A 25,046-nucleotide genomic window follows, 5' to 3' on the forward strand; every position below is an offset into this window, starting at 1 on the left:
TCTGCATCCTGTTTTGGCACAGATCTTTGGTACATCTGGGAGTACATTGCTAGTCTACTTTTCATATAATGGCTGTAACGTACCAAGCAGGATCAGAAGTTTTTGTTGTTTTTACTCTTAGCAAATTCTCATTAAGCTGGTATCATGGTTGAACTGACTGTTCTTAAGCCGCCTCCTCTTTTTTTTTTTTTCTTGACAGAAGTAACAAGAGCTAGAAGCTGCCACGCTGATGGAATTTAAAGGCTTGCACAAGCAAGCTGCCTTTGTGTATTATCTGAAAGCAAGGTAGCAAAAGCCTTGGATATAGGCTCTCCCGAGGACCATGCAGTTTTCCAGCGGGTGAACTGAGCAGTTTTGACCAAGACAGCTTGTATTTCAGAAACAATACTATTTTCTTTTTTGAACTCTCCAGGTTTATGCTGTACAGGGACATGCTGTTTCAGGCTCAGATGTGTGTGCCTCTATCAGTGTCTTTCTGCGAACTGCATTTAAACAATCCAACTACTTCCCAGGAAAGAAAACACTTTGGAAATGTCTTGCCTACACATCTCAACAAGTTAAAAGCCTGCAGATCAGAATTGATCAAATTGAAATAGCTCTCATACCACTCTGATATTTTTAGTCTGGTGAAACTACCTCGGCTTTGCCAATATAAATATTGTAATGCTGGCCCTCCAGCCTCTGTTAGTCACCAATCCCTTCTCAGCATCCTTTTGTGCTTTTACATGCCTCAGTTTAAGAATTTAAGAAATGTGCAGTCAGGTAAAGTCTTGGTCACACTATCACTTTCTTGGAGGCCCATGTATCTCCCTCTTTCTCTGTGAGGAGGCTAAGAAAACAATATCTACAAACAAAAAGACTTTGTGGGAAACTTGCTTCTCCAGCTCAGTTCTTCTGGCATCCTTTTCTTATAGAATTGGTGCCCCTCAAATACTGTTTGCATCCTTCACCAAACTTAGCCTTTAGGTGACTGCAGCAAGAAGGTAGCAGTCGTGAAGCAAAGAAATCAAATGTTTTACCTGTCTCCTGCTGTACTGAATTTTCCTGTTTTGTCAGGTGACAAAACCTTCCTTTGCTGTGAGTTGGTGTTGTGTCTCTCTGTCTGCAAGCTGCCCTCAGTGTGGTTCCAGTGCCTGGTCTGAGCAGCAGTGTACAAGTTGATCTTCAGCCTCTGCTGTTTCATGGGTCTCACTTGGGGTTTCTTGTTGGGGCAGAGCCTGTTCTATGCACTCTGATTCTTCTCCATCTCTTAGAATGTTACTGGTCACCATAGCAGATGGTAGAAATAAAGGGAGGGATTTCGTAGTTGCTTAAATAAAGTTTTTTTTTTTTTTTTTTTTTTTTTTTTTTTAAACTAGATTCCTCCCTTCCCCCTCCCCCCTGGTCTTTAGCATGTAGTAAGCTGCCTGAATCTCCTCTAGCACTAATTTCTTGCAACATATTAAATGACACCTATTACATCCTTTTATATTCTTCCATTCCTGCATTCTTTTTCTGATTACTTTCCATAAGAAAGGACAAAACTTTTTCTTTCCTCTCCTGGTTTTACCTTTTACCAGTGCCTATGGTGGTCATTAAAATAAATGGTTATTACTGCAGTCAGAATCCCCAGATTGCACCTTCTCACACTTCTCTGTGGGCTAACTCATCCCTGAGTTTAAGTAGCAGAAAAATGTTTGTGCTGCTCCTGCATGAGCCCATAAATTACTCACTTGATCGCCACGTTATCTACAAGACCCAGTGAGTTTCTTCATGGCAGCCTGTGAACAATACTAAGGTGAGGTGATTCAGACTGCAGTTACTCAAGCTCCTTCATGCCCGGAGGGTAAGTCAGGCCTTCCAGCAGACTAGGGAAGAATGGTGCATGCAAGGTTCTGTACCTTTTTTTGTGTTATGCTGCTTGCTGGCTGAGGCAACATAGGTCTAAGCAAGGTGAGCTCTAACTTAATACAAACACATCTCCTGGAATGGAGTTCTGTTACTCCTTATGGTTTCAAGCAACTTGTCAGCTTTCCCACCCCAAAACCCATGATAGGGTAGAATTGTTAGTAGATACAGTGATTAAGGTAGTTGTGTGGTGGAGTGTAGGAATGGTTTAAAAAAAAAAAATATTCACTAAAGGACTGTACCTTGCCAGATGTAAGTAGATGATAACTAATCATACAGCATTTATCCTACCACATGTAGTTACTCTATTGTAATCAAGTACTATGTTAAACAGATCTGACCTTATTGTTCTGTTGCTAATTCTCTTTTAATTCTAGATTTGGATATCAAAACATCAGGGACTGGCTGTGTGAAGATTCAGAAAATTGAATGCAGTAACTGCAAAATAGAAACCGAGAAGGGGACTAGTGTCTTGCAGTCAATAAAGGTACAACAAACATTTCTTTATTCCATTAGTGTTTTAAAAGGGACTGTGTGATGGAATATGGTATAAAAAATAAAATACTGGGTGCCAGTTCTAGAGATTAAAAACCCTTTGGTATTTCTAAATGTTACTGTGTGTATAGCACCTTGCCTTTCTTACTGCATACAATTATAATACAAGGTCAATAGCCATAAGTAACATGAAGTAGGAAGTCCAGGCACCTTTGATAGCTGAAGAAAGCAGAAACGGTGGTGCTGCTGCATGTGTGCACACAAGAAAAATAAAGTCTGGGATTTCCTTTCTCTGAACAGCAAACTAATAGTTATGTTTGCTCGTTTGGGACTATGAAGTGCTTCACAGCATGCATTATCTCTTTCTTTAACCTGATTTTTTTTCTTAATTCTGATGTATCAGTGCTATTGACAAACTCGTTAGATTAATGTGTAACTTGAAATTGAAATGACATGTCCTAAGTACCCAACTGAAAATACTGATAAATACTGTAAATGACGGGGTCATGACCTTGTTTTTTTGATCTTAAGACTTCAGGTTTGCTGACATGTTCTTTTGTGGGCGTAATGAAAGAATAAGCACCTTAGGTGCTGTTTGGAATAAATTTCACTTAATTAAGATTGTACATGCAGCAATTAGTATAAACTCAAAAGATTTTTTTGTTTCTTTTCTAAAGCGTTTCTGAGATATGGAAAACCTTTCAACATTTTTCATTACTGTGATGAGAGGATTATATAGTATGCACAGGGAAACTCAGCTTACTGGGACATTTAACAGAAAAAATTAACGTAGAGTCAGGTTTACTCCATGTTCAGTGACCTACAAACAATCTGTATTGTCCAGATTCTGTGTAGTTGAACATAACTTCTTGTCAGATTTTTGGTTACTTTTTAACAGTACTGTATGTTACAGATATTGTGAAACTGGTTAAAAATGAGGACTCTATATTAATAACAGCAAGTGAAAATTTGAGAAATTGCATAATATGAGAAAAAGCAATTTTAGCCAGCATTATTGACAGTAATCACAGGATGCCAGCACAACTGGCAAAATTTTTTGTGATGTCATGGAGAAAGTTGTCTTCCCTCAAAATCCTAACTAACCTGGTGGCCATCTTTTCTCAGATACTTGAAAGATAAGAGACTTTTAAGATTTAACATTTTGGTATTCAGAATATATTTTCATTTACATCTCCAAGCAATTTGGAACAGAAGAAGGCTATGAGGAGTAGTCAGCGTGGATTCACCAAGGGGAAATTGTGCTTGACCAACCTCATTGCCTTCTATGATGGCATCACCAGCTGGGTAGATGGGGAGAGGGCAGTGAATGTCATCTGCCTTGACTTTAGCAAGGCTTTCCAATACTGTCTGCCATGACAGCCTGCTAGCAAAGCCGAGAAAGTGCGGGATAGATGAGTGGACAGCAAGGTGGGTTGAGAACTGGCTGACTGGCCAAACTCAGAGGGTGGTGATTGGCAGCGCAGAGTCTGTCTGGAGACCTGGGACTAGCGGTGTTCCCCAGGGGTCAGTGCTGGGTCTGGTCTTGTTCTACATCTTCACTGATGACCTTGATGAGGGAAGAGTGTCCACCCTCAGCAAGTACACCAGTGATGTAAAGCTGGGAGGAGTGGCTGACATGTCAGAAGGCTGTGCTGCTGCTGCCATTCAGGAAGACCTGGACAGGCTGGAGGGATGGGCAGGAAAAACCAAATGAAGTTGAACAAGTGTAGAGTCCTGCACCTGGGAAGGAACAATTGCATGTATCAGTACAGGCTGGGGGATGACCTGCTGGAGAGGAGCTCTGCAGAGAAGGACCTGGGGGTTCTGGTGGACAGGTTGACCATGAGCCAGCAGTGTGCCCTGGGGGGCCAATGGGACCCTGGTGTGCATTAAAGGGAGTGTGGCCAGCAGGTCAAGAGAGGTGATCCTCTCCCTCTTCTCTGCTCTGATCAGGCCTCGCGTGGGGTATGGCATCCAGTTCTGGGCTGCCCGGCACAAAAAAGACAGGGATCTCCTGGAAAGAGTCCAGCAGAGGGCCACAAACATGATATGGGGCCTGGAGCATCTCCCTTATGAGGAAAGGCTGAGAGACCTAGGTTTGTTCAGCCTTGAGAAGACTGAGAGGGGATCTTTGTGATGTTTACATGTATCATAAGTGTGGGAGACAGAAAGATTTGGCCAACCTCTTTTCAGTGGTTTGTGGGAACAGGACAAGGGGCAATGGCCAAAAAATGGATCACAGGAACTTCCGCACCAACATGTGAAAGAACTTCTTTACAGTGAGGGTGAAGGAGCATTGGAACAGGCTGCCCAGGGCGGTTGTGGAGTCTGTAGGACCTAAAACCCTGATGATGGCATCAGCTATGCAATCATTCATCTGATTTGTACGTTATCTCCTCCTTGGGTCCCAGTCTCCAAGTGGGAGGAGCAAGGAGAGCACTACTTGTGCTTCCCATCCTTTCAACATCTTTCCAAGGGATATAAGGTCCCTTTTTGATGTTTCATAGTTTCCTTGTTGCAACCTCACTCTTCCCTACATGAGAGAGTAGAAATGGGTGGTAGTCCTGTGGCTTAACCAAATTTGGTAGCCTCTTTGTGATGTGGATGCGAGAGAGAATGTCTGGGCGGCAGATGGGTGCTTCAGTGCCTCTCAGAGTGGAGTCTCCAATCACCAACCCTGTTTGTACTTTTTTTGTGGCACTGGTTCTTAGGTTCTTATATACATGGTTTGCTGGTCCATGTTTATACTGTTATCCTTTCCAGGGGCTTGTTTTTATTATCCTCTCCTTTTTTTTTTTTTTTTTTTTTTTTAATCTTTTCCCCCAGAGCATTGTACCTATTGCATAGGGCTATTTCAGGGGCAAGGGGAAGATTCCTCCTCCTGCTCCAAGCAGAGATGAGGGTCCAGTTTCCCTTGTCTGTGTGGTGGTTTTACCTTGCTAGGCAGCTGAACACAACCACTCTCTCACTCCCCCTCCTCAGAAGAGGAGGGGAAGAAGTAAAGGAAAGAACAACTCAGGGTTGAGTTGAGGATAATTTTAATTAAAGGGGAAAATAATTATTATTAAGGAAAGATTATTATTAAACAATTTAACTAAAGGGAAAACAGGGAAAAGGGAGAGGGGAAAGGAAAAAAGTTGCAACCACCATTGGGAAGGACCATTGGAATAGAGCGGTGAGCGTCTCTCCCTGCGCCAATTGCCATGCCACGCCCTGACCGCCCCTCCTGGCTGCTGAGTTCCCTAGGGGCTGCCTCTGTATGGCTGGGGAGGGGGCACTGCTGGCTCTGCCCATACCCCCTCGGCTGCCTCGAGTGGCCTCAGTGCTGGAAAAAAGAAGCCCTGCCTGCCTCGATCCCCCTCTCCGCCGCAGAAGGTGTCAGCCCCAGAGCCAATTGCCTCAATGAGTGGCTGCAAAATGGCGGCGACGCCTGAGGTAAATGGCCCGCCGCTGCTGGCTCTGCCTCATCAGCCTCCCTCACGAGAGATGCCAGGCTCCGGCAGCTCCCTCAGCTGCCTTGAGGCCAGGAGAAAAAAAAAAAAAAAAAAGCCCTGCTTGCCTCAATCCCCTGCTCCCCTGCAGAAGGTGTCTGCCCCTGAGTCGATCACCTCAGATTCTTGATGATTTTAATGGCCTTGATTTTGGAAGCAGCACAAGGTACTGTGCTTTTCGGTTGGTGCAATGCTTCCTTCATCTGTGCCCTTTGAAAGGGCTGGTCCAGCTAGCCTTTTTCACACGTTTTCACAAACACAGTTTATTTGCATCTGAGAAACCGGTGACAGAAAATACATGTGTTTAGAGACCAAAAAGAAGGAAAGAAGAGACTGCCTTCAAAAGAGAAGGAAAAGCAGAAGTGTTTATCAAGTTTTACTTTCAGTTGTGTTTGTCACATCACAGAAATACTTTTTGAATGACAGGTTGTACGTAATACAACTTTATGTGCTCTTGATGGCAAAGCTCCATCTTTTCCACCATTTTCACAGGTGCCAACTACATTTTTAATTGCAACTACACCGTGAAAATAGAAATTTAGACAGTATGGTGGACTAGTGTCTAATTTTAAAAAATTCTAATTTGCACTGGAAGATGCCTCTAACTAAAAGCCAGCACAACTTTTACCCTGTTAGAAATGATGTTGACTTGTACCTTTACATAGAATATATAGTGTCCTGTGCAACAGTTGATACCATGATGTACTAGCACCGCATATAAGGCATAGAGGAGTGGTTCTCCAGTTGATTGAGACATGTAGGCTTGAAGGTCCAAATACTCAGGATATTTAACCTCCTGAAAAATGCATTTAATTGCCCAGGCTCAGAGTTTATTGGGGTCTTTGAATTAACCTAATACGTGAATTCTAATACAAGAATTAAACTGCAGAAACAGAACCTCAACACCATGTTCATGATTTGTGGGTCTGTTCCTCTGGGCTGTAAATCGAGCCTTTGTCATCCAGAATTTTGTCTTTACAAGGCAAGCATTTGCGTGTGTTTTCAGACAACTATTAAATTGTCCAATTCTTTCTATCAGCTCAGCATGTATTTGAAGTTATCACCTTATGCCAAACTCTTCTCTGTGTACCAACATCTAAACCTGTTCCTGAAGTCCCACTGACGTCAATGAATGTGCTTAGCTGAGGAAGGAGGCACTGAACAACTTGGGGCAATGTCCCAAGCCCTGTTTGTATCCAGAGTAACTTGTTCTCTGTGAGAAACCTGTGCACAAAACCTTCACTTTACAGCGGGATTTAGTGCAACATGTAAGAGTTTTCCATATTTCTGCCACTGTCTTTGAGACATCACAGAAGTATGAACGTGAAACCCCATTAATTACCACATTCAAAAAACACTGTATAGGATGTAATTCTAAAACTATTGTTATGCACTGCCAAATGAGAGCGGCTATCAGGATCTTGCGGAACAGCAGGAGCATCAGCAGAACATCAGGATCTTGCTGTACCAAGTAGTACTGGAGTAAGAGCCAAAGCAGATAAGGATCTGCATCTCGGTATACCTGCCGAATGATATAATTATTACTTGATAAAGTGACCTCTTATGTTTGAAAGGCTTCCACTGGGTTTTCTTTGTAGGTCGTTCCACTGCACTCAGCTTCTCTGGTGCTGTTTGGTACTGGGGGCTGAGTAGTACTTGAGGTCTCCTAAAGACAAACACAAAGAATTGACTAATTAACAGTAATCTGGATTTTTGTTTCTGCCTGTGAAGGGCTTTCACAAATCAAATCTACTTTAAGTGGTGTAACCCCAAAAGGTTCCTTTATGGCAGTGTACCGTGATGATTTAGCAGGTTACAAGCACCACAAGGAACCCGATGTTCCAAGAACTCTGAATGGTCAAAGTTAGGTGAGGCTCCAGAAGGACGAATCGGAGTATGATGTACGCACACAAGCTGTGTCTGCATAACAGCTGAGAAAGCCACATGGCATGAGGAGGTGTAGAGTTAACACCCTAGCAAGTTGAAAACGGGGTGCAAAATTTTTGGAAGAATTTTTAAAGAATTAAGAAGATATCGAGACATTGGTATCTTACATTAGCAAAGCAGTTGCTGCTGCCTGCCTAGTATACAGCAGCCTGATAAAGCGCCATTTTTTTCCTTCAAGGAGATATTCTCCTGGAAGTCCAGCAGTGTGTTGCCTGTCATAGGGGAGTTCTCTTCTGGTAGTCCTCTGACACGTTTGTGACCACCTACTGCAACTACAAACATCATAGTTGGGGAGAGGGAGATGGGTGCATGCGTTTCAAATCTTGAAAGAAAAGCAGTAGGTGAAATGAACAGTATTGCCAACTTTTTAGCAACTACGTCATATTTTTACTTTAGAACGCATAAAGTACAGAGTGTTTGATTTGTGGAAACGAGAAAGCCACAATTAAATTTAATGCATCATTAACAAAGCAACATGTCACCAATCCCAAGCTATTTTAACCAAACTAGAAATTGAAGTTACTGCTTTGTCATAATTGATAAATGCTACCCATATTTTTGATATCATATTTGTAGATTTGGGTTGTCTTCATCAAAAGGTATCTTCTCAATACCCAGGACACCATTCTGTTGTATTTTGTTTAAAAAGTATTTAACGGGCTTTGGTCACTCCTCCATAATACAAAAGACAAAATGGAGAAAGCTGGAAAGCTTGTTTTGCATTTATAAGGACACCACATTCTCTTCCAGGGGGGCATGGGGGTTGCCCTGATTATATGAGTGTGGTTGGCTTTTGTCATATCAGAGATGGAGTGCACTGAACTCAAGAAAGCGAGAAATGAGATCAAAATAGTACGGCTAACCTTCAGCATTGCTGTTTTGTCTGTTTTCTGTTAACGTTTTCTCAAAGATTGCTCTTCCCCTTTTCATGCTGGACTCCACCATAGAAATGTGTGAATGGCTCCCAGGCTGACTTGTCAATGTCAGTGGCAGTGAGCTTCTCCCACTTCCCTGTTGGAAGATATCGAGGGGATGCGAGTTAGAAGCTACTGGTGGGAGACAGATAAGGTTTTAAGGGGGCAGAAAGGATATGAAGAAGCAGCACATTGGAAGGGGTGCTGTTCTGGCAGTAGTGTTCTCCAGAATGCTCTAAGGTAAATTTCTGTGGCACTGCAGGTTGCAAATTGTGAATTTGTGTGCTACTTAGCTGATAGTTTAGCATACCAACATGTTTGGCAGTATCTTGCACTTTCCATGTGCTATGGTCTCCTTGTAAAACAAGGTTATTTGGTATAGTTGCACATGCTTTCCTCATGTTTCTAACATCACTAGAAGCACAAATGGGATATTGTGGGAATCATTCTCAACTGCAGAACCTTCCTGCACTCACCTTCCTGCCACCTAGGGTATCAAAGTGTCTCTTCAGCTCCTTCACGGTGATGGAGAAGGGCTCAATCTGGCAAGCACCACCCAGGAGCTCCTCCTTAACCATATCTGCCCTCCTGCTGTCTGCTGGGTCTTTCTCCACAGTGCTGCCATGGCTGCTTTCCACGGGTGCCAGGGGCCATGGGGCTGGTGGGAGTTGGAGCACTAGGCTGGGTCTTGGAGCACTTGCAGACTCCCACCTCTCCTTGAGGAGTTTCACAGAGCCCTTTTGCGGGGTTGAGTCTGACAACTCCATCATGCCCTGCCAATGCAGTAGGTATGTGATGACATAGCTTGTACTTCAGACTGAGCTTCTGTCTGCATTGTTGGGTTGTCGGACTTGTTTGCTTGCTTTTTTTTGAGACAAATATTTAACCAGGATCTGAGTTGTCTGCAGTATTTTACTGGGGAGGGAGAAGCACAGGAGAAGAATTAGGTTTCTGCAATCCAAGGGTATTTGTGAAGGAAATTCTGTTGTGACGTCTACACTTGACAGCAGTGAATTTGAATTTAGGCCTAAAGCTGACTTTAAGCCACGTCCCTACCTGCTCATGGTCACTTTCATCACTACAGCTTGCTTATAGCAATTCATTCTTAAATAAAATACTTGATGAAGACTGCATGTGTGAAACTGTCAGTAACTTGAATTGTTTCCTGGGCTTTACAAAAAAAAAAAGAAAAAAAAAAGGAAGAAAAATGGGGGAATAAGAAAAAATAGAGATTTGGAGTTGGGCTTCAACGGCCTTTCACTTCACACCGCCTTTGCTGACTGTACTTTTTAACTTTTGGTGGCCACTTGTAAAGTTGTCTCATTTCAATGAAGGGGAGAGCAAAGTATGTACATTATGAAAGAAGGACCAACATGTTGCCCACGAGGGCTGTAACTCATTCAAGTCAGTGTGTTTTCCAAACCACTGCAGCCCAGACCCCAGGACCCAGAGGAAGGAACAGCACAAAAAGCATCTGAGCCCTTAGTTTATGGCTGTGCTGGGAAGGGAGGCGGGGCATACAAGAGAGAGGACTGGAAGCCACTTCAGTTCTTCCATCAATCTGGTGACTAATATTAACTGGCCATGTTACTGGAGGAGCTTTTCTCTGCTAAAGACTCCCCGAATGTGCACATGAGAGCTAACTACATGCTTCTGACACTGTCACTTGAAGAGGTTGCAGTTTCTTCTGCAGGTAAGCAGAGCTTCAAGTATCTGCAGCATTTCTTTTTTTTTTTTTTTTTTTTTTTTTTCTTTTGCCCCCTTCATTCCTATATACCACATGAACAGTATCAAGCTTCATGCTAGACAACCTATGTCCAAAAAAATGCATGAACTTTTCTATTTGTAAGGAGCTAATATTACTGTTGGGCTCTTCTCAGCTGAGTTTTCCTCTTGTGACATTGCTGTACTCTTTATGTGCCTGTTTAAAGGAAGGCAAATTTAAACATTCTCGAATTCACTGGTCTTACTTGACTAACAAACGTGAAGCTTGATTGACAGTTCACAGTATACAGCTGAGAAAATCCTCATCCTACCTCGTCTGTCACAGTCGCACTTCCAAGAAGTGAAGACCGCAGGAAGAGGCACCGCCACCTTTTAACCTGCCTGTCTGCATTATGGGCACACAGTCAGTCTGCATTTCCAGGTTACCATCCCCATCTGTGGGCATACGGAAACCAAGACAACCAAGTCAGCATGCTGGCTTTTCTTACCTAAAAAGATTGGCCAGAGGCACCCCAGGGCAGAATCTGTTGTGCCAGAGGCACCCCAGGGCAGAATCTGTTGTTGATGCATAACCTCTCCCAGAAAAACTTGCTGTCCTTAGGGACAAGTTCTTGGGCAGACCGTTGCTGTAGATAATAAAAGCCCCCAAATAGAGAGAGCATTAGTTTTTCATTTTCATTCTCCACTACTTCAATAACTTCAAATTCTCTCTTAGAGCTAAATAGTAAAGTGTTGGAACAGCTCTGGCATGCCATGCTTGGTTTTCTTTCATTTCTGAATGTTGATGGTTTTGTGTGTTTGGTTTTGATACTTAAGGGAATCATCAAAATGTTGGGTAATTTACCCTTGGGGGCATTCTCTCTTCCTGTAGTATGATGGAGACTTCTGACTTTCAGGCAACGGCTCTTTGGCCAACAAAACTTTTGAAGGACTATCTAATAGGCCAACCCATTCTTTCTGAATGGGAAATTAAAGGAGAAATTCAAGCATATCCCCTATGAGTAATGGCTGAGAGACCTGGGTCTGTTCAGCCTTGAGAAAAGAAGACAGAGAGGGGATCTTACCAATGTTTACAAGTATCTTAAGTGTGGAAGACAGAGGGATTTGGCCTACCTCTTTTCAGTGGTTTGTGGGGACAGGACAAGGGGCAATGGCCACAAAATGGATGACAGGAAGTTCCGCACAGACATGCAAAAGAACTTCTTCATGGTGAGGGCAATGGAGCACAGGAACAGGCTGCCCAGGGAGGTTGTGGAGTCTCCTTCTCTGGAGATATTCAAGGCCTATCTGGATGCCTACCTGGACAGCCTGCTCTAAGGAACCTGCTTTGGCAGGAGGGTTGGACCTGATGATTTATTGAGGTCCCTTCCAACCCCTACAATTCTGTGATTCTGTGATACTTTTATTATCCATGAGACTTCAAGCAGCAATGAAGTGGTGCTCACTAATGAACTGAAAAGAAGGCTGCAGAGTAGCCAGGATAAGGCTTCTGAGACCAGCTCCCCTGTGATTTCAGTATAGTTTAGAAGACCTTAATGTTGCTTCTTTCTTTTCTGTCAACTCATGGAGCCTTGTTTGATTCAGAAAATAAGGAAAATGTCAGGAAAATTACAAGTATAAATGATGATCCATCCTTGTGGTGGTTTTACTCAGGTGGGCAGCTAAGCTCAACCACAGCCACTCTTTCACTCCCCCTCTTCAAAGGGAAAGGGGGGAGAAAATACAATGCAAAGGGCTCATGGGTTGAGATAAGGACAGGGAGATCACTCAACAATTATTGTGATGGGCAAAACAGACTCAGAGTAAGGAGATAGTAATAGGCCGTAAATCGTACTAACAAGCTAGAGAAGTGAGAAACAAAGGAAAGAAACCAAAAACACCTTACCCCAATCCGCACTCTTTCACCTCCTCCCCCCGAGCGGCACAGGGGAATGACGGTTGCGGTCAGTCTGTAGTACTTCGTCTCCGCTGTTCCTTCTGAGTCACTCTCGTCCCCTGCTCCAACATGGAGTCCCTCCCACAGGATGCTGTCCTTTCCAGACTGACCCCGTGTGGGCTGCCCACGGGCAGCAGCTCTTCAAGAACTGCTCCCACACGGCTCCATACCACAGGGTTCATGCCGCAGGAGCAAACTGCTCCAGCACGGGCGGCAGCTCCCCCTAGAGCCCTGCTCCTGCGTGGGCTCCTCTCCACGGGCTGCAGCTCCGGCCCGGGGCCTGCTCCTGCGGGGGCTCTCCATGGGCCGCAGCCTCCTCCAGGCCACATCCACCTGCTCCACCGGGGGCTCCTCCATGGGCTGCAGCGTGGAGATCTGCTCCATGGGGGACCCATGGGCTGCAGGGGGACAGCCTGCTCCACCAGGGGCCTCTGCACAGGCCGCAGGGGACTTCTGCTCTGGCACCTGAAGCACCTCCCCCCCTCCTTCTTCACTGACCTTGCCTGCAAGGCTGTTTCTTACTCCTCTCACTCTCCCAGCTGCTGTGTAGTGGCATTTTTTTTTTTCCCCTTTCTTAAATCTGCTCGCCCAGAGGCGCAAACAACATCACTTATTTGCTTGACTCTGGCCAGCATCAGGGCCCTTACCTAATATGGGGCAGCTTCTAGATCCTTCTCACGGAATCCACCCCTATGGCTGCCTGCTACCAAAACATAAACCCATAAACCACATAAACCCACTACAATCCTTTATGTGTCTGCTATGCTGGTGGAAGCTTCTTTGCTCCCTTAAGCCCCAGATGAAGCCCCAGGTTCCCTTGTCCCAGAAGGTAGAAAGCATTTAAAATGTAAAGAATCAAGAAAGAACTGCAGATTTCAGTTAAAATACTTACTAAATAAACCTTCAGTAGATTATAAGGTTCTGTCTGCTCTTTAATACACTGAAAGCATTACCTAAAGTATTCTTTGAATTGTGGGTGGTTATTGATCATCTCTGTGCTTGTGACTGTAAATGTTTCAACGTATGGAATCATACAATCAGTCAGGTTGGAAAACACCTGTAAGATCATCTAGCTCAACCTTTGACCTAGTACTAAAGTCCACCACTAACTACAGAAGACATTTTACCACTCTTCTTGGTTTCATTGGCCATCAAAAAAAATATTTTTATTTAATAATTACATTATTTCTTTTAGCTGTACAATCAGATTTTAGACCAATCTAGTCATGAATAAGCATTGTAGTTCTAATAAGATAGCTGTAGCCCAATTTTCTAGTATGGTTTTAGGAGTTATGTTCTGTAGTGAGAAACAGAATTACTAATTTCTTGTGTTTTCTTCCCAAGCTTCTGAAAATGTTTCAGACTAGATTCTTTTAGTACAGCACGAGAGCTGGCTGTCCTATACAAATAGCATTATGAAACGATGTCACCCCCCCTTGGATGGATTGAGGACATGTTTATTGCTTGACTGTCATGCTGTTGACAGCAAAGCAGGAGACCTTTTCTTTAGAGAAGAGAGCAAAAGATCAATGATCAATGACTTTAATTTTAAATAAAACAAAATCTGGTTGTGGGAGTTTGAAAGGTCTTGATGTTTTTGGTGAACTGTGTGGTGTCTTTATAGAAAATCTAGAAGTTTGCCATCTCCTTTTCTTAAGCATGCGTGTAATTGGCCAGAAAAGATGAGTATTCTGGTTTTTTGTTTGTTTGCTTTGTAAATGGATATTTCACTACTTTTGGTGTGTTTTTCAGCCAGTGTGAGAATTGCAAGGAGTTGTTAATTTTTGTATTTTCCAAAATACAGTTATGACTTCTAAGTAATCTTTGGAATAGAAATTATTTCCAAATTCTTTGTTGAGAAAGTAGTGCTTCCTATTCTTAATCTCTTTACTGCTGTTTATTACAACTCATCAGCTTAGTGGTGAGAATAAAACCAGGGAGACTCTTTAGTTTTGTTTCTATGTTGAGCGATTACTTCTCATTCCTTGACTATGCCAGTAGTAATAAGAATTTCCAGGTGTCTTGCATGCAGTCACTGGAAGATCTGCCAGGCATCCTTGCCACAGACCATGTCTGAGCCTGATTTGTCAAAGTTCTGCACCGTTGTCCTTTCTTTTTTGAAATGAACATTTTTTTTTCATCTCTCCTTTAATAGCCATCATAACCTTGGCAGCCTTTTACCTCTTCCTTGTTCAGACCTCTCTCCCTTGCTAGCAGAAGCCCTGTGACAAATTACTGTTTTTTTTTTCCCTTTCACCTAGGGAAAACACCTTCTTAATGAAAAAGCCATTTGATCATTCTAGCTTGTTTTCTGCCCCAGCAAATCCTGCTGTTGGATGTCTCCATTGATAACTACCCATAAAAGCCTGATTTTAAGAGGATGGGGAGATTCTAGTAATTTGGGTGACAGGGACCTGTATGTTCCCAAAGCTTTATCTATCCCCAAAATGATAGAAATGATAGGGGACATGGAAGAGATGAGGAAATAAGTGATACAGTTAGTGGTTTTATTTTTAATTAATTATCTGGCCAACCTGGTAAGTAATTGCTATACTAATTCTTCTGAAGTTGCATGTTCCTGTATCTTTCTTACAATGATACCTACATGAAACATCTAATTTAACTTCACTATCAGAAGGATTTTTGTATTGCCATGTTTACTGTATATGAAGAGGATCATCTGTTATATACAAATCTAACAGAACAACTGGGTGGCTTACAGCCTTTGAAAGCTCTGAAATATTACTGTAGTGCCAAGTAAGGGCTGTGCCATTTTATTCTGTAGAATCCCCTCAAGTGAAGAGGCAAAAGCAAGATTTGGGTTCACAATGATTAAGAAACACTGGTCTGGAGATTTTCCTGTCTTATGAAACCCTACAAAACTTCTGATTCTTTGTATTTCATCAAAAAATGCATAGGAACAGTAAGAATCCATGTTTTCCGTATTGGAAAAAATGGATTTTTTTATTTTATTTTATTTTATTTTATTTTATTTTATTTTATTTTATTTTATTTTATTTTATTTTATTTTACTTTATTTTATTTTATTTTATTTTACTTTATTTTATTTTATTTTTGCCATTTGATAAGGGCTAGTGAATGCAATTTATTATGTCTTATCCAGACAGGTGTTACTTACCTAAGTATCTTGAAAAACTGATAGGCTTGATTGTCAAATCTAACTTGTTTTCTAGTTGTGATTGTTCTAACCATGTGAATTTTAAACTCTTTTTTCAGAGCCATAAAATTGACATACGAACGAAAGGTGGCAAAGTAATTGGTCTTGGAACACTTTGTGGAAATACAGATATTCATGCAACAGAGAAGGGTGTAAGTAAGAATTGACACTTCCTCTCCAGTGACTTGTTCAGCTTGCCTGTTGCAAAATGACTACATTTTGAAGAACATGTGCTGAGGAATACTTAATGACCCTCATTGGTTGATTGTCATTTCACTTTTAACTTACGTTTGTCTGTTTAACTACCATATCTTATATTATGCTTAGTTTGGATTAGACAGAAAGAGGAGTAATGAGCAAGTGGTTGTTCAATCAGCACTGAAGGTTGGGCTAGCTGTTACAACTCATCAGCTTTAATTATGTAGACCCTCACAAGGGTCCTGAGCTTTTTACTTGGCTGATGTCTAGACACCTAGATTCTGTAGTAGGCACCTGAGTTTATTTCAGTATCTTATGAATAGTGAGTGACCTGATACTTGCACATGCTTCCTACCTCCAGTTTTATGTAGTAAGAATTAAGAGTAGAAAGTTTCATATATTTGTTTGCAGCTGAGGAAATGCAGTAATCACATGTAATCCTGCTGAGATGCAGTGAGAATAACCATGAGCAGAAAGTTTTAGAGAAGTAGCTTGCCTTTTTCAGCAGGTGGCAGTATGAGACAAGCCTCGTACTATGCTAATCTGGTTTTGTTTCTTAACGTGAGTCGTCAATTCTCCATTATTTAGGATACTGCAGAGTTAGGATCCTTTACATAATAGTAGTTTTCACACCCAGTCTGGTTCTTAGGCTCAGTTTGAATGTTCAGTCATAATACCCATGCATCTGGTTGCATTAGGGTTCATTCAGTCAGATGTATTGATACATGAACATGTGGAGGCAAGGCTGGAAGTAGCTTGGGTGCATGCAGAAGGCTGTCAAAATCACTAAGTACCCTTAAAACCAGCAGCACTGGGAAGAAGCAGAAAGAGTTCTTGTAGCTCTCACTAGCCAAGGTTAGAACTGAGACCAGGCTGTTAAGTTCCAGTAGTCCAGAATTGCCTCTGTAGAATGCCATTTGGTGCTATTGCATGCCTTGTAGATTGGGCTCTGAGATCATATGGTGACTTGTGTAGAGTCAGCCGTGAGCTGTTTTTAACTTCCTGTTGAAAATTAAGTAACTCACCATTGGATTTTCCAAAAGCTGTGAACATTACCTGCATTTCTTTGCAGTGGATGCTAGCCATCCTTTTCATGTACAAAGGAGCCCTTAGTCTGCTGTAGCTGAGCTATTTATTGCTGTTTCTTCATGAACATTATTTCATCCCAGCATGACCTCCTAGCGTAAAGCAGAGGGTAAGATTGGACATGCTCTGGTGCCACAGTTGGACCATCAGCACTGGCCGATTATTAGTTCCTTTGGGCCTTTTTACTAGTTAGGGGACTTGGGATCCATCCTAAGCCGCTAGTGATCACAGAAAATAAAAGAGCAGAGATAATTTACAGCCTTCTTAATGCCTGTTATATCTTCCTGTAGAGGGCTTCCACTGGAAGGATTTGGAAATTGGAATCCTTGCTTTCTACCAGTGAAAAAGATTCAGTGCTATCTAGGGGGAGTGCTTTGACCACTGTGGATTCATGCTCTTTGCAACCTACTAGCATGGTGATCATCTTTAAATTAGACTCGGTGTTGCTTAGTCGTTTGTTCCAAAGTAGTTTGTTACACCAGTGGAGTCAAGGGAGTTTGTTTCAAATGGTGTCTTAGTGGTGCTGATCAAAATATGTATGGTAGAAAAATCATGAGATGTAGATGTACATGAAAATGAGAAATGTAACGGTTTTGCTTTGAAATTTTAGAATCATTCAATTATTTTTTTTTGTTGGTGGTGTTTTTTTTCAGGCATGCTGTCCTTCTGAAGCAATAAAACTTCATGCAGATTAATCTGAAGTGCTTCTTTGTGATTATCAATATGTATACAGTATGTAGTACTGCTAGAAGCTAGTCTTATGGTTGCGAAACTGTAGGAATTCAAAGTGAGTAATTTTAACAGGAATTTGCAGCTATGGAACAGTTCTGGCTCACATTACTGCTCATTAGAAAAAAATGTTGTGTAGTTAGAAAGGATAGTGTGAGACTTCTTTTCTCAATTGGCCACTTCTGTTAATCATCAGTTTGCCTTACATCTCCCCTGTGTGACCACGTGAGGTGTTTCTTCCATCAGATGTAGTCATCATTATGTAGTTACGGCTCTGTCAGCATTTCCAGCCCCCTCCTGGAGGTGGGAAGGGAAGGATGTGGTAGAAGACACTAAACATGTAGAGAATATTGTTAAGGGGGTGAAAATGGAGAAGGTATTAGTAAAATGGTTGAACAGAATAACACACAAAAAAGCAAAGCCAAGAAAAATAGAATGTGTGGAAGGAGTTGTTTTTGTCTTATTTAAACATAGCAAGGTGTTAGTTTTCATCTGGAAAGTATGGTCAGGTGTGAAATCAGTCTGATTTATGATGATGGACTAATCCTTTTTTTTTCTTTAAAGCATAAGAGTCTGCGGGAGCTTGAGCATGTGGTCAGAAACTGTAACTCCCAAGGCTTTACTCTGAAGGGAGGGAGTTTTCCCAGAAAAGCTGGTGACTTGACGGACAAAAATAATCAAATCTGTTTGACTGGGGAGTCATTAGCTAATCTGTGCCACAGGGACTTTTCTATATCACTTATTTAACAGAGCCAAACATCTATGTTCTGCCAAAAAAAAATCATAAAAGTTAAATAATTTGAGATTGAAAACATATTTCATCTCAGCAGAAGAGCAACCCTATTTTTTCCTGCTTCCCCATCTAGAATATATTGTAGTCTTTTACTTGAGCAGTCTGACTCCTTAACTCGGGTTGTTCTGAAACAAATATCCATTATATTGGTAGCGGTTTTTATAGTCATTAGCTGATTCAATATTTCTTTTTATTGTGTACTGTGATGAATTTTCTTCTTCCTGCTGTGCATTTTTAAGAAAGGTACTTGTGTCTGGTAAATAAGTTGATCGGTGAGCTTGTTTTTAATAAGGTGTCTCACTAGGTATTTATCTTAAATATTAATATAGTCAAAACCATAACATAGTAATAGATGTAGCTTTTTGCTTCAGGCTTTCATTTTCCTGCTCAAGAATGCCATTAGGCAGGCATTTTGTACCCAAACCGTATAGAATATATATTTTTTTTCCTTAAATCATGGCTAGCTCTTACTTTTGTCCTGCTGATAGCAACAATAGCCCTGCTTAAGTTGGCAGGGTGCACTGCAGGCTGCTTAAATACCTTCAGAAAAGGCTTAGATTATAGAGTCTAGAATGACAGTGGCTTTTATTTGTTGCCTTGGGTATGTGCCACAGCAGTTTTACACTTTGTCAGAGTCAATGCTGGTGACTGAGGGAGTAGCAGAGTATTTGGTGTGAAACATTTCTGGGGCAGATGCAATCTAAATTTATGTGGTTTTTTTAAGGTCTCTGCTTGTTAGAATTTCATTAGAGATGTCAAAAATACAGAAAAAAATGAATTACTGTCACTTTCAGGAGCAACAGGTTGCCGTAGTTTCAAGTTGTTCTTTCCTAATATCATTGGTTTTGTTTAGTGTTGATGCTTAGGTTCTGTAGAACTATTTTGAGCAGCAGCATCTACAAGGATTGTAGGCATTGGTTGTTACATCTATAATTCTAGCACAGCATTTCCGATAATCAGATTTTCTTAAATATTAACAAAATCTTTTATGTTATTTGAGAACTACTATGTATTCATTGTATCACATCAAAAGTCTTGAGGCAAGGGTCCCTTCTGTAACCTTTACTTAAGGTATAAAGCTTAGTAAGTATGGATTGGTAAGGTCACAGTATAATTTGGCTACAATACAGTCGATGTCAAATGAGCCTCTTTAGCTAATCTATTGCAACACATTTTTGCATGGAATCTGCAAGACTGGGTGCTGTTTGTCAGAATACCTCTTATATCATCCAGAACATGTCCTTTTATGTAGCATAACACTGGAAGGGGCAGCAGACTTAATTTTTGCATTAACTTTTTTCCCCACAGAATGACAATGTTAAAATAACAAAATGGATGTCAGTTGACATAAGGTGGTTTGATCCTAGTAGGCCATATGTCATTTCATGTACCAATGAATTTGTGCAATTCACTTGAAGTCGACGTAAGCAAAGTAAAAACAGACAGAGTGGGGTTTAAGTCTGACCTGTCGCATGATTCCATCATAAATCAAGTTTAACTTAGTAAGAATAGAATTAAATTCACATGATAGTTGCACAAGAATATGACTCGTTCTGTTTTGTTCAAGTAGACTTAAAATATGTCACGATTCATTACTAATAAATAGGTTATCCCTGCTCTCTATCACCTTTTACTTCCTAAATCTGTCCATAGTGCAGCACCCAAGTCTTACCCTTTCTTTCCATTTCTATTGGAAAGAAATAAAAATAGAGATCTTATCACTCATTTTTCAAGGCCTTATATAGCTTCGGACTTATGTCCAAGTGTAGAGGCCTGAATAGCCAAGGTAATGTGAACAGTTACACTGATAGAAAGAGCAGCTATGTGGGTTTTTTCATTGTAAACCTTCACCGAAGCTATGTCTACAAAGTAAGCCAATTAAAAATCTGCATATAAAGCTATATTTAACAAGAAAGACAGTAGGTATTTTGATATATGGTGGCAGAAAATTGCTAATTAACACTTTGTCGTAATTGTGCATGACATTAGTTTTCATTATTAAAGCTATACTTTAATTTTCAAAATCATTTTTTTTTTTTACTTGAGCTTTTTTTCATCCATTTGTGACTGGGTTTTTCACTATTCTGATGGATGCAATAATTCACAGTAATGTTGTAAAGAATTACTAATTTGTTGGTCTGAGCTCTTAAATGAAAAATGTTTTTGTCTTGTGTAGTTTTTAAGAACTTGATTCAGTTTGTTCTGCTTTCCATTTGTTCTGTCTCATAATACTGTAACTTCCTTCTGCCTCTTCAAACCATGATGACAAGTTTTCCGTTATGTTTATTTAAGTTTATTTCTCTTAGAGTGTGAATATAGAGAAGCTGCAGGGGTCATCCATCAACATAACCACGGAAGATGGGCTGCTGAAAACTAAGTATCTCTATGCAGAGTCTTCATCTCTCTCATCAGTAACTGGTGATATTCTGCTGGGAAGTATTCATGGTAAGAGCTAGGTTAGGAAAATACTGCCAAAAATGTAGTTGCTTTAAAGGTATTAATAATGTTTACAGTAACAAAAGCACTAATGTTGTTAGTCTATCACTAAACAGTTAGCTATGCACAGTACGTGAACGAAACAATTCTATGTTTATTAGAGGTTAAGTTAAGGAGAGTTAATTTACCATTAGCATGTTGCATTTATCTTTTAAAATAATTTTATAAGTATGGTTATAAAATAGGAAAATGGTGTTTGTTATAGGAAAGAAACATACCAAACATACTAAAGATGTCAAAACATTTTTAAAATAAGCAGTAACAATTATACTAAAAAAAGTAGTAAACAGTCTCTGCACCACATGCTTTATTTTCCTCTTCAGAAAATCTTACAGCCTCTACTAAGACTTATGGTAGAACTTGGTTCGATCTCAGAGTTTTATGCACAAATTGTGTGTGTTGACAATAGTGTGGTGATGGTTTCTGTTCTTGGGGGAGGGAGGGAATCTCTCATCCATCCAGCCTTTACTGCCCTTCATCTAGAACTAAAACTAATTAACTTGAATTTCTCAAGTTAATAGGAGTCAGGGTTGGAACCTGAGGTCTTCCTAATTTAACAAAATTCCCACTGAATTCTGTCAGTGCCATAATGTGTTTGTGATTTTTACATTAAGTAAAACTGAAGATGTACAAACGGTGAAAATTACTTAGGTCAGTCCAAGCTCCAGATTTCTAGCTATACACCTTATAAATAATAAGGTATATAGCAGTTTTGTGTTATGTTGCTTCAGAAACAATTTTTCATCTTTAAAGGAACAGCTCCATTGTCCATTCATAGTAAACACAAAACTGTTTTCTAAACCTGTTGGGTAAGGTTCACTTCAGCGTGCCTTGGCAGAAGTAAGATATTTTTGTTGTTTTTTTTCTGACATGTAGGTTTTATTGCTACAGGTACTTCTAGCCAATAAGCTGCTGGTTTTTGTTTTTTGTTTTTTTTTTTTTCTTAACTTCAGACAGATATAATAACTGTGTGGAGTGATTAGTTTGTGAGCACATTCATGCCTCTGTGCAAATCCAAAAGTTTTTTTAATCTTGGTATAAAAATGAAATAATAACAGCTGTTGTTAGTGACATACTTCCGTAATAACGCATCATTTGTAATTTCTCTAAAGAACAGTGTGAAAACAAGCACAATTGTATCCAAATTATACATTACTTCAGCGTTATTTTCATGGGCAGTCTACTAAATGGGTCTGGAATGCCTAACATTATTTTAACTGTTTCTTTTAAAAACAATTGGTCTATGTTTTTCACACGCTCACAGCTTCAATGAAGTCAAGGGAACACAAACTTTGCAAACATGACTGAGTGCTGTTTTGTTGTTAAAACCTGGGCTGTGTAATCCTAGTTAGTGCCCAGGCTTTAGTGGAAACTTGGCTCTGGAAGAGCGTGAACTGAATTTAGTCTTTCAGGTCCTGATTTTAAACCAACTCTGTGAAGAAACATTGGTTATTTTGTATTGTAGACCTTGTGCAATCCTATAGCATAGATATTGTCTTCAATACTTATACTGCCTACTGCCTCAGATTATGTAGGCATAAGCATGTAGTTAGAAGTAATTTTTTTCTTTGCCATTGCAAAATACACAGCAAAACAAAACACCAATACTGCCATGATACAAATCAGCTGTGGATGATAGATTGTGGTCAATGACTCTGGTCAGAGTTGCAGTCATTGTCTTAGAGTTCAAGTGGAGATCAGTAACGGGTGGTGTTCCTCAGGGGGTTGGTATTGGGACTGGCACTGTTTAACATCTTTGTCAGTGACATGGGCAGTGGGATCGAGTGCACTCTCACCAAGCCTGCCTATGACACCAAGCTGTGTGGTGTGGCCGACACTCTGTAGGGAAGGGATGCCATCCAGAGGGACCTGGGCAGGCCTGAGAGGTGGGCCTGTGATACCTCATGAGGTTCAACAAGGCCAAGTGCAAGGTCCTGCAGCTGGGCTGGGGCAATCCCAAGCACAAACAAAGGCTGGGTGGAGAATGGATTGAGAGCAGCCCTGAGGAGAAGGCCCTGGGGGTGTTGGTGGATGAGAAGCTCAACATGAGCTGGCAATGTGTGCTTGCAGCCCAGAAAGCCAACCGTGTCCTGGGCTGCATCAACAGAAGTGTGGCCAGCAGGATGAGGGAGGTGATTGTGCCCCTCTGCTCTGCTCTCGTGAGACCCCACCTGGACCTCTGCGTTCATCTCTGGAGCTCCCAGCACAAGAAGGACATGGACCTGTGTGAGTCCAGAGGGGGACTGTGAAGATAATCAGAGGGCTGGAGCACATCTCCTGTGAACACAGGTGGAGAGAGTTGGGGTTCTTTTCTCTTGGGAAGAGAAAGCTCTGGGGAGACCTTATAGTGGCCTTCCAGTACTTAATAGGGAGCTACAGGAAAGCTGAAGAGACACTCTGTCAGGGAACGTAGTGATAGGACTAGGGGTAACTTAAAGGGGGGTAAGTTTAGATCTTTGGAAAAAAATCTTCACTCAGAGGGTGGTGAGGCCCTGGCACAGGCTGCCCAGAGAAGCTGTGGATGCCCCATCCCTGGAAGTGTTTGTTAAAGGCCAGGTTGGATGGGGCTTTGGGCAGCCTGGTCTGGTGGGAGGTGTTCCTGCAGGGGAGTTGGAGCTAGATGACGTCCCTTCCAACCCAAACCATTATATGATTCTATGATTTTGCAAGCAATTGCACCTAATGTAAAAGCTAAGTAACTCACATACTCAATAAGACAGCTAGATTGAAGTGTCCAGAAACATGTTGTTCCACCATATGTTTTGGATCTGAGGTCACTGTATTCCTAAAGATACCCCTTAGAAGGGGGGTTACAATTTCTGTGGAAATATTAGTGAGTGCACGTGTTTTTTTCCTGTAGCTTTAGCCATAGCTGAAGGGAAGGGAGCAAATGATCCCAGTTGAAATGGTCTTGCAGGGCAACATAAAGGTAGAGAGAATATGCGTGTAGGTATTCTTACCTGCTCTTTTACTTGCTTAATCAGAGCAACCCAGCCTCCTGAGAATCACTGAAGCAAACAGAAGGAACATAATGGAAATGTAAAGTGATGCCCTTATTTATACACTAAAAGCCATTGTTTGTCCCTGGGCTTATACTGACCCTGACTTGCAAAACTGTATTTTGAAGTTCTATGGATGTGTTAGATAACTCTTAAGAAGCATCAAATAGAAAGTAAACAAAGCAAACAAAAAGCATTAAGATGCTGTTACCAATTTCCATTAAAACTATTAGATTTTGGACTTTACAGTATCGTGCTACAGTACTGAATTCAGTTGAATGTAATAATCAAGCTAGTAGTTACTCTTTCCTTCTTTGCTGTGGATGTATCCAGAAAATAAATAGCTATGTTAAATTCCAAGTTTTGGCCTACACGGAACAATTGCTTGACCAAAAGTATGCTTCTGTGCACGGTTCATAGACAGAGCAGGTCACAATGCAGCAGGAAACTCCTATCTGCTTCGAAAGTAACTTCTGTTCTAGCTAAATGTTTGAAATGAGGCTATCATACTGATATGTTTACAGTATGCAGTTTGTGCAATATGTTTGTGACTGATAGGAGTTTGATTTCTAAATGTTAAATGTTCTTCAAGGATCTGGTTAACAAAACAAACAAACAAAACAAAACAAAACAAACAACAAAAACACAGAAAAAGAACAGACCAGTAAATCTACAAGGTCCAAGAGGTGTACTGAGACTGTGTGTAATCTTTGGGAGTTTCTATTTGATAAAACCCTAGGCTTTTTGTAGATTGTACAGAAGTACTAGTAATGATAAGTAATGGTAATGATATAGTGAGCCTTTAAAAAAACAGGCTAATGGTGAGGCCAAACATCTTTCAAATTCATTGGAAAATGGCTTTGTTTCAACTCTGGTTATCAGATCATATTATTATTATATGGTATATGCTTGAAAATTAAGACTATAAATTGAAGACCATTGATGACCAGTTTCTTTTCTAGCTTTTAGTCCATGGACTGCATAGCAGGTCATACAGAGTGGAATGCATTCTACCCTTCTGGCTGTTGGGTCTTATTTTAGGTCTTTTATACTTCAGGGGGGAAGATGGAGTGGTAGCAATGAACTGTCATGGCTTTTTTTTTTTTTATTTAAAGCACTTTTTTTTTTTTTTTTTTTTTTTTTTTGAGGCAATTGCACATGTATAACATACC

General features: G+C 41.0%; 1 protein-coding gene across 1 annotated transcript in view; it reads left to right on the forward strand.

Annotated features, from left to right (window-relative positions):
• Positions 1–25,046, forward strand: part of FAM185A (family with sequence similarity 185 member A) — a 48,393-nt gene that overhangs the window by 4,647 nt on the left and 18,700 nt on the right. Inside the window, exons 2-4 of the mRNA XM_032187247.1 lie at positions 2,265–2,374; positions 15,633–15,725; positions 20,686–20,824. Coding sequence (XP_032043138.1) covers positions 2,265–2,374; positions 15,633–15,725; positions 20,686–20,824 — 342 coding nt within the window. The remainder of the gene's footprint in view (positions 1–2,264; positions 2,375–15,632; positions 15,726–20,685; positions 20,825–25,046) is intronic.

This window comes from Aythya fuligula, chromosome 1 (assembly GCF_009819795.1).
Source record: "Aythya fuligula isolate bAytFul2 chromosome 1, bAytFul2.pri, whole genome shotgun sequence".
In the NCBI taxonomy this organism is placed as follows: Eukaryota; Metazoa; Chordata; class Aves; order Anseriformes; family Anatidae; genus Aythya; species Aythya fuligula.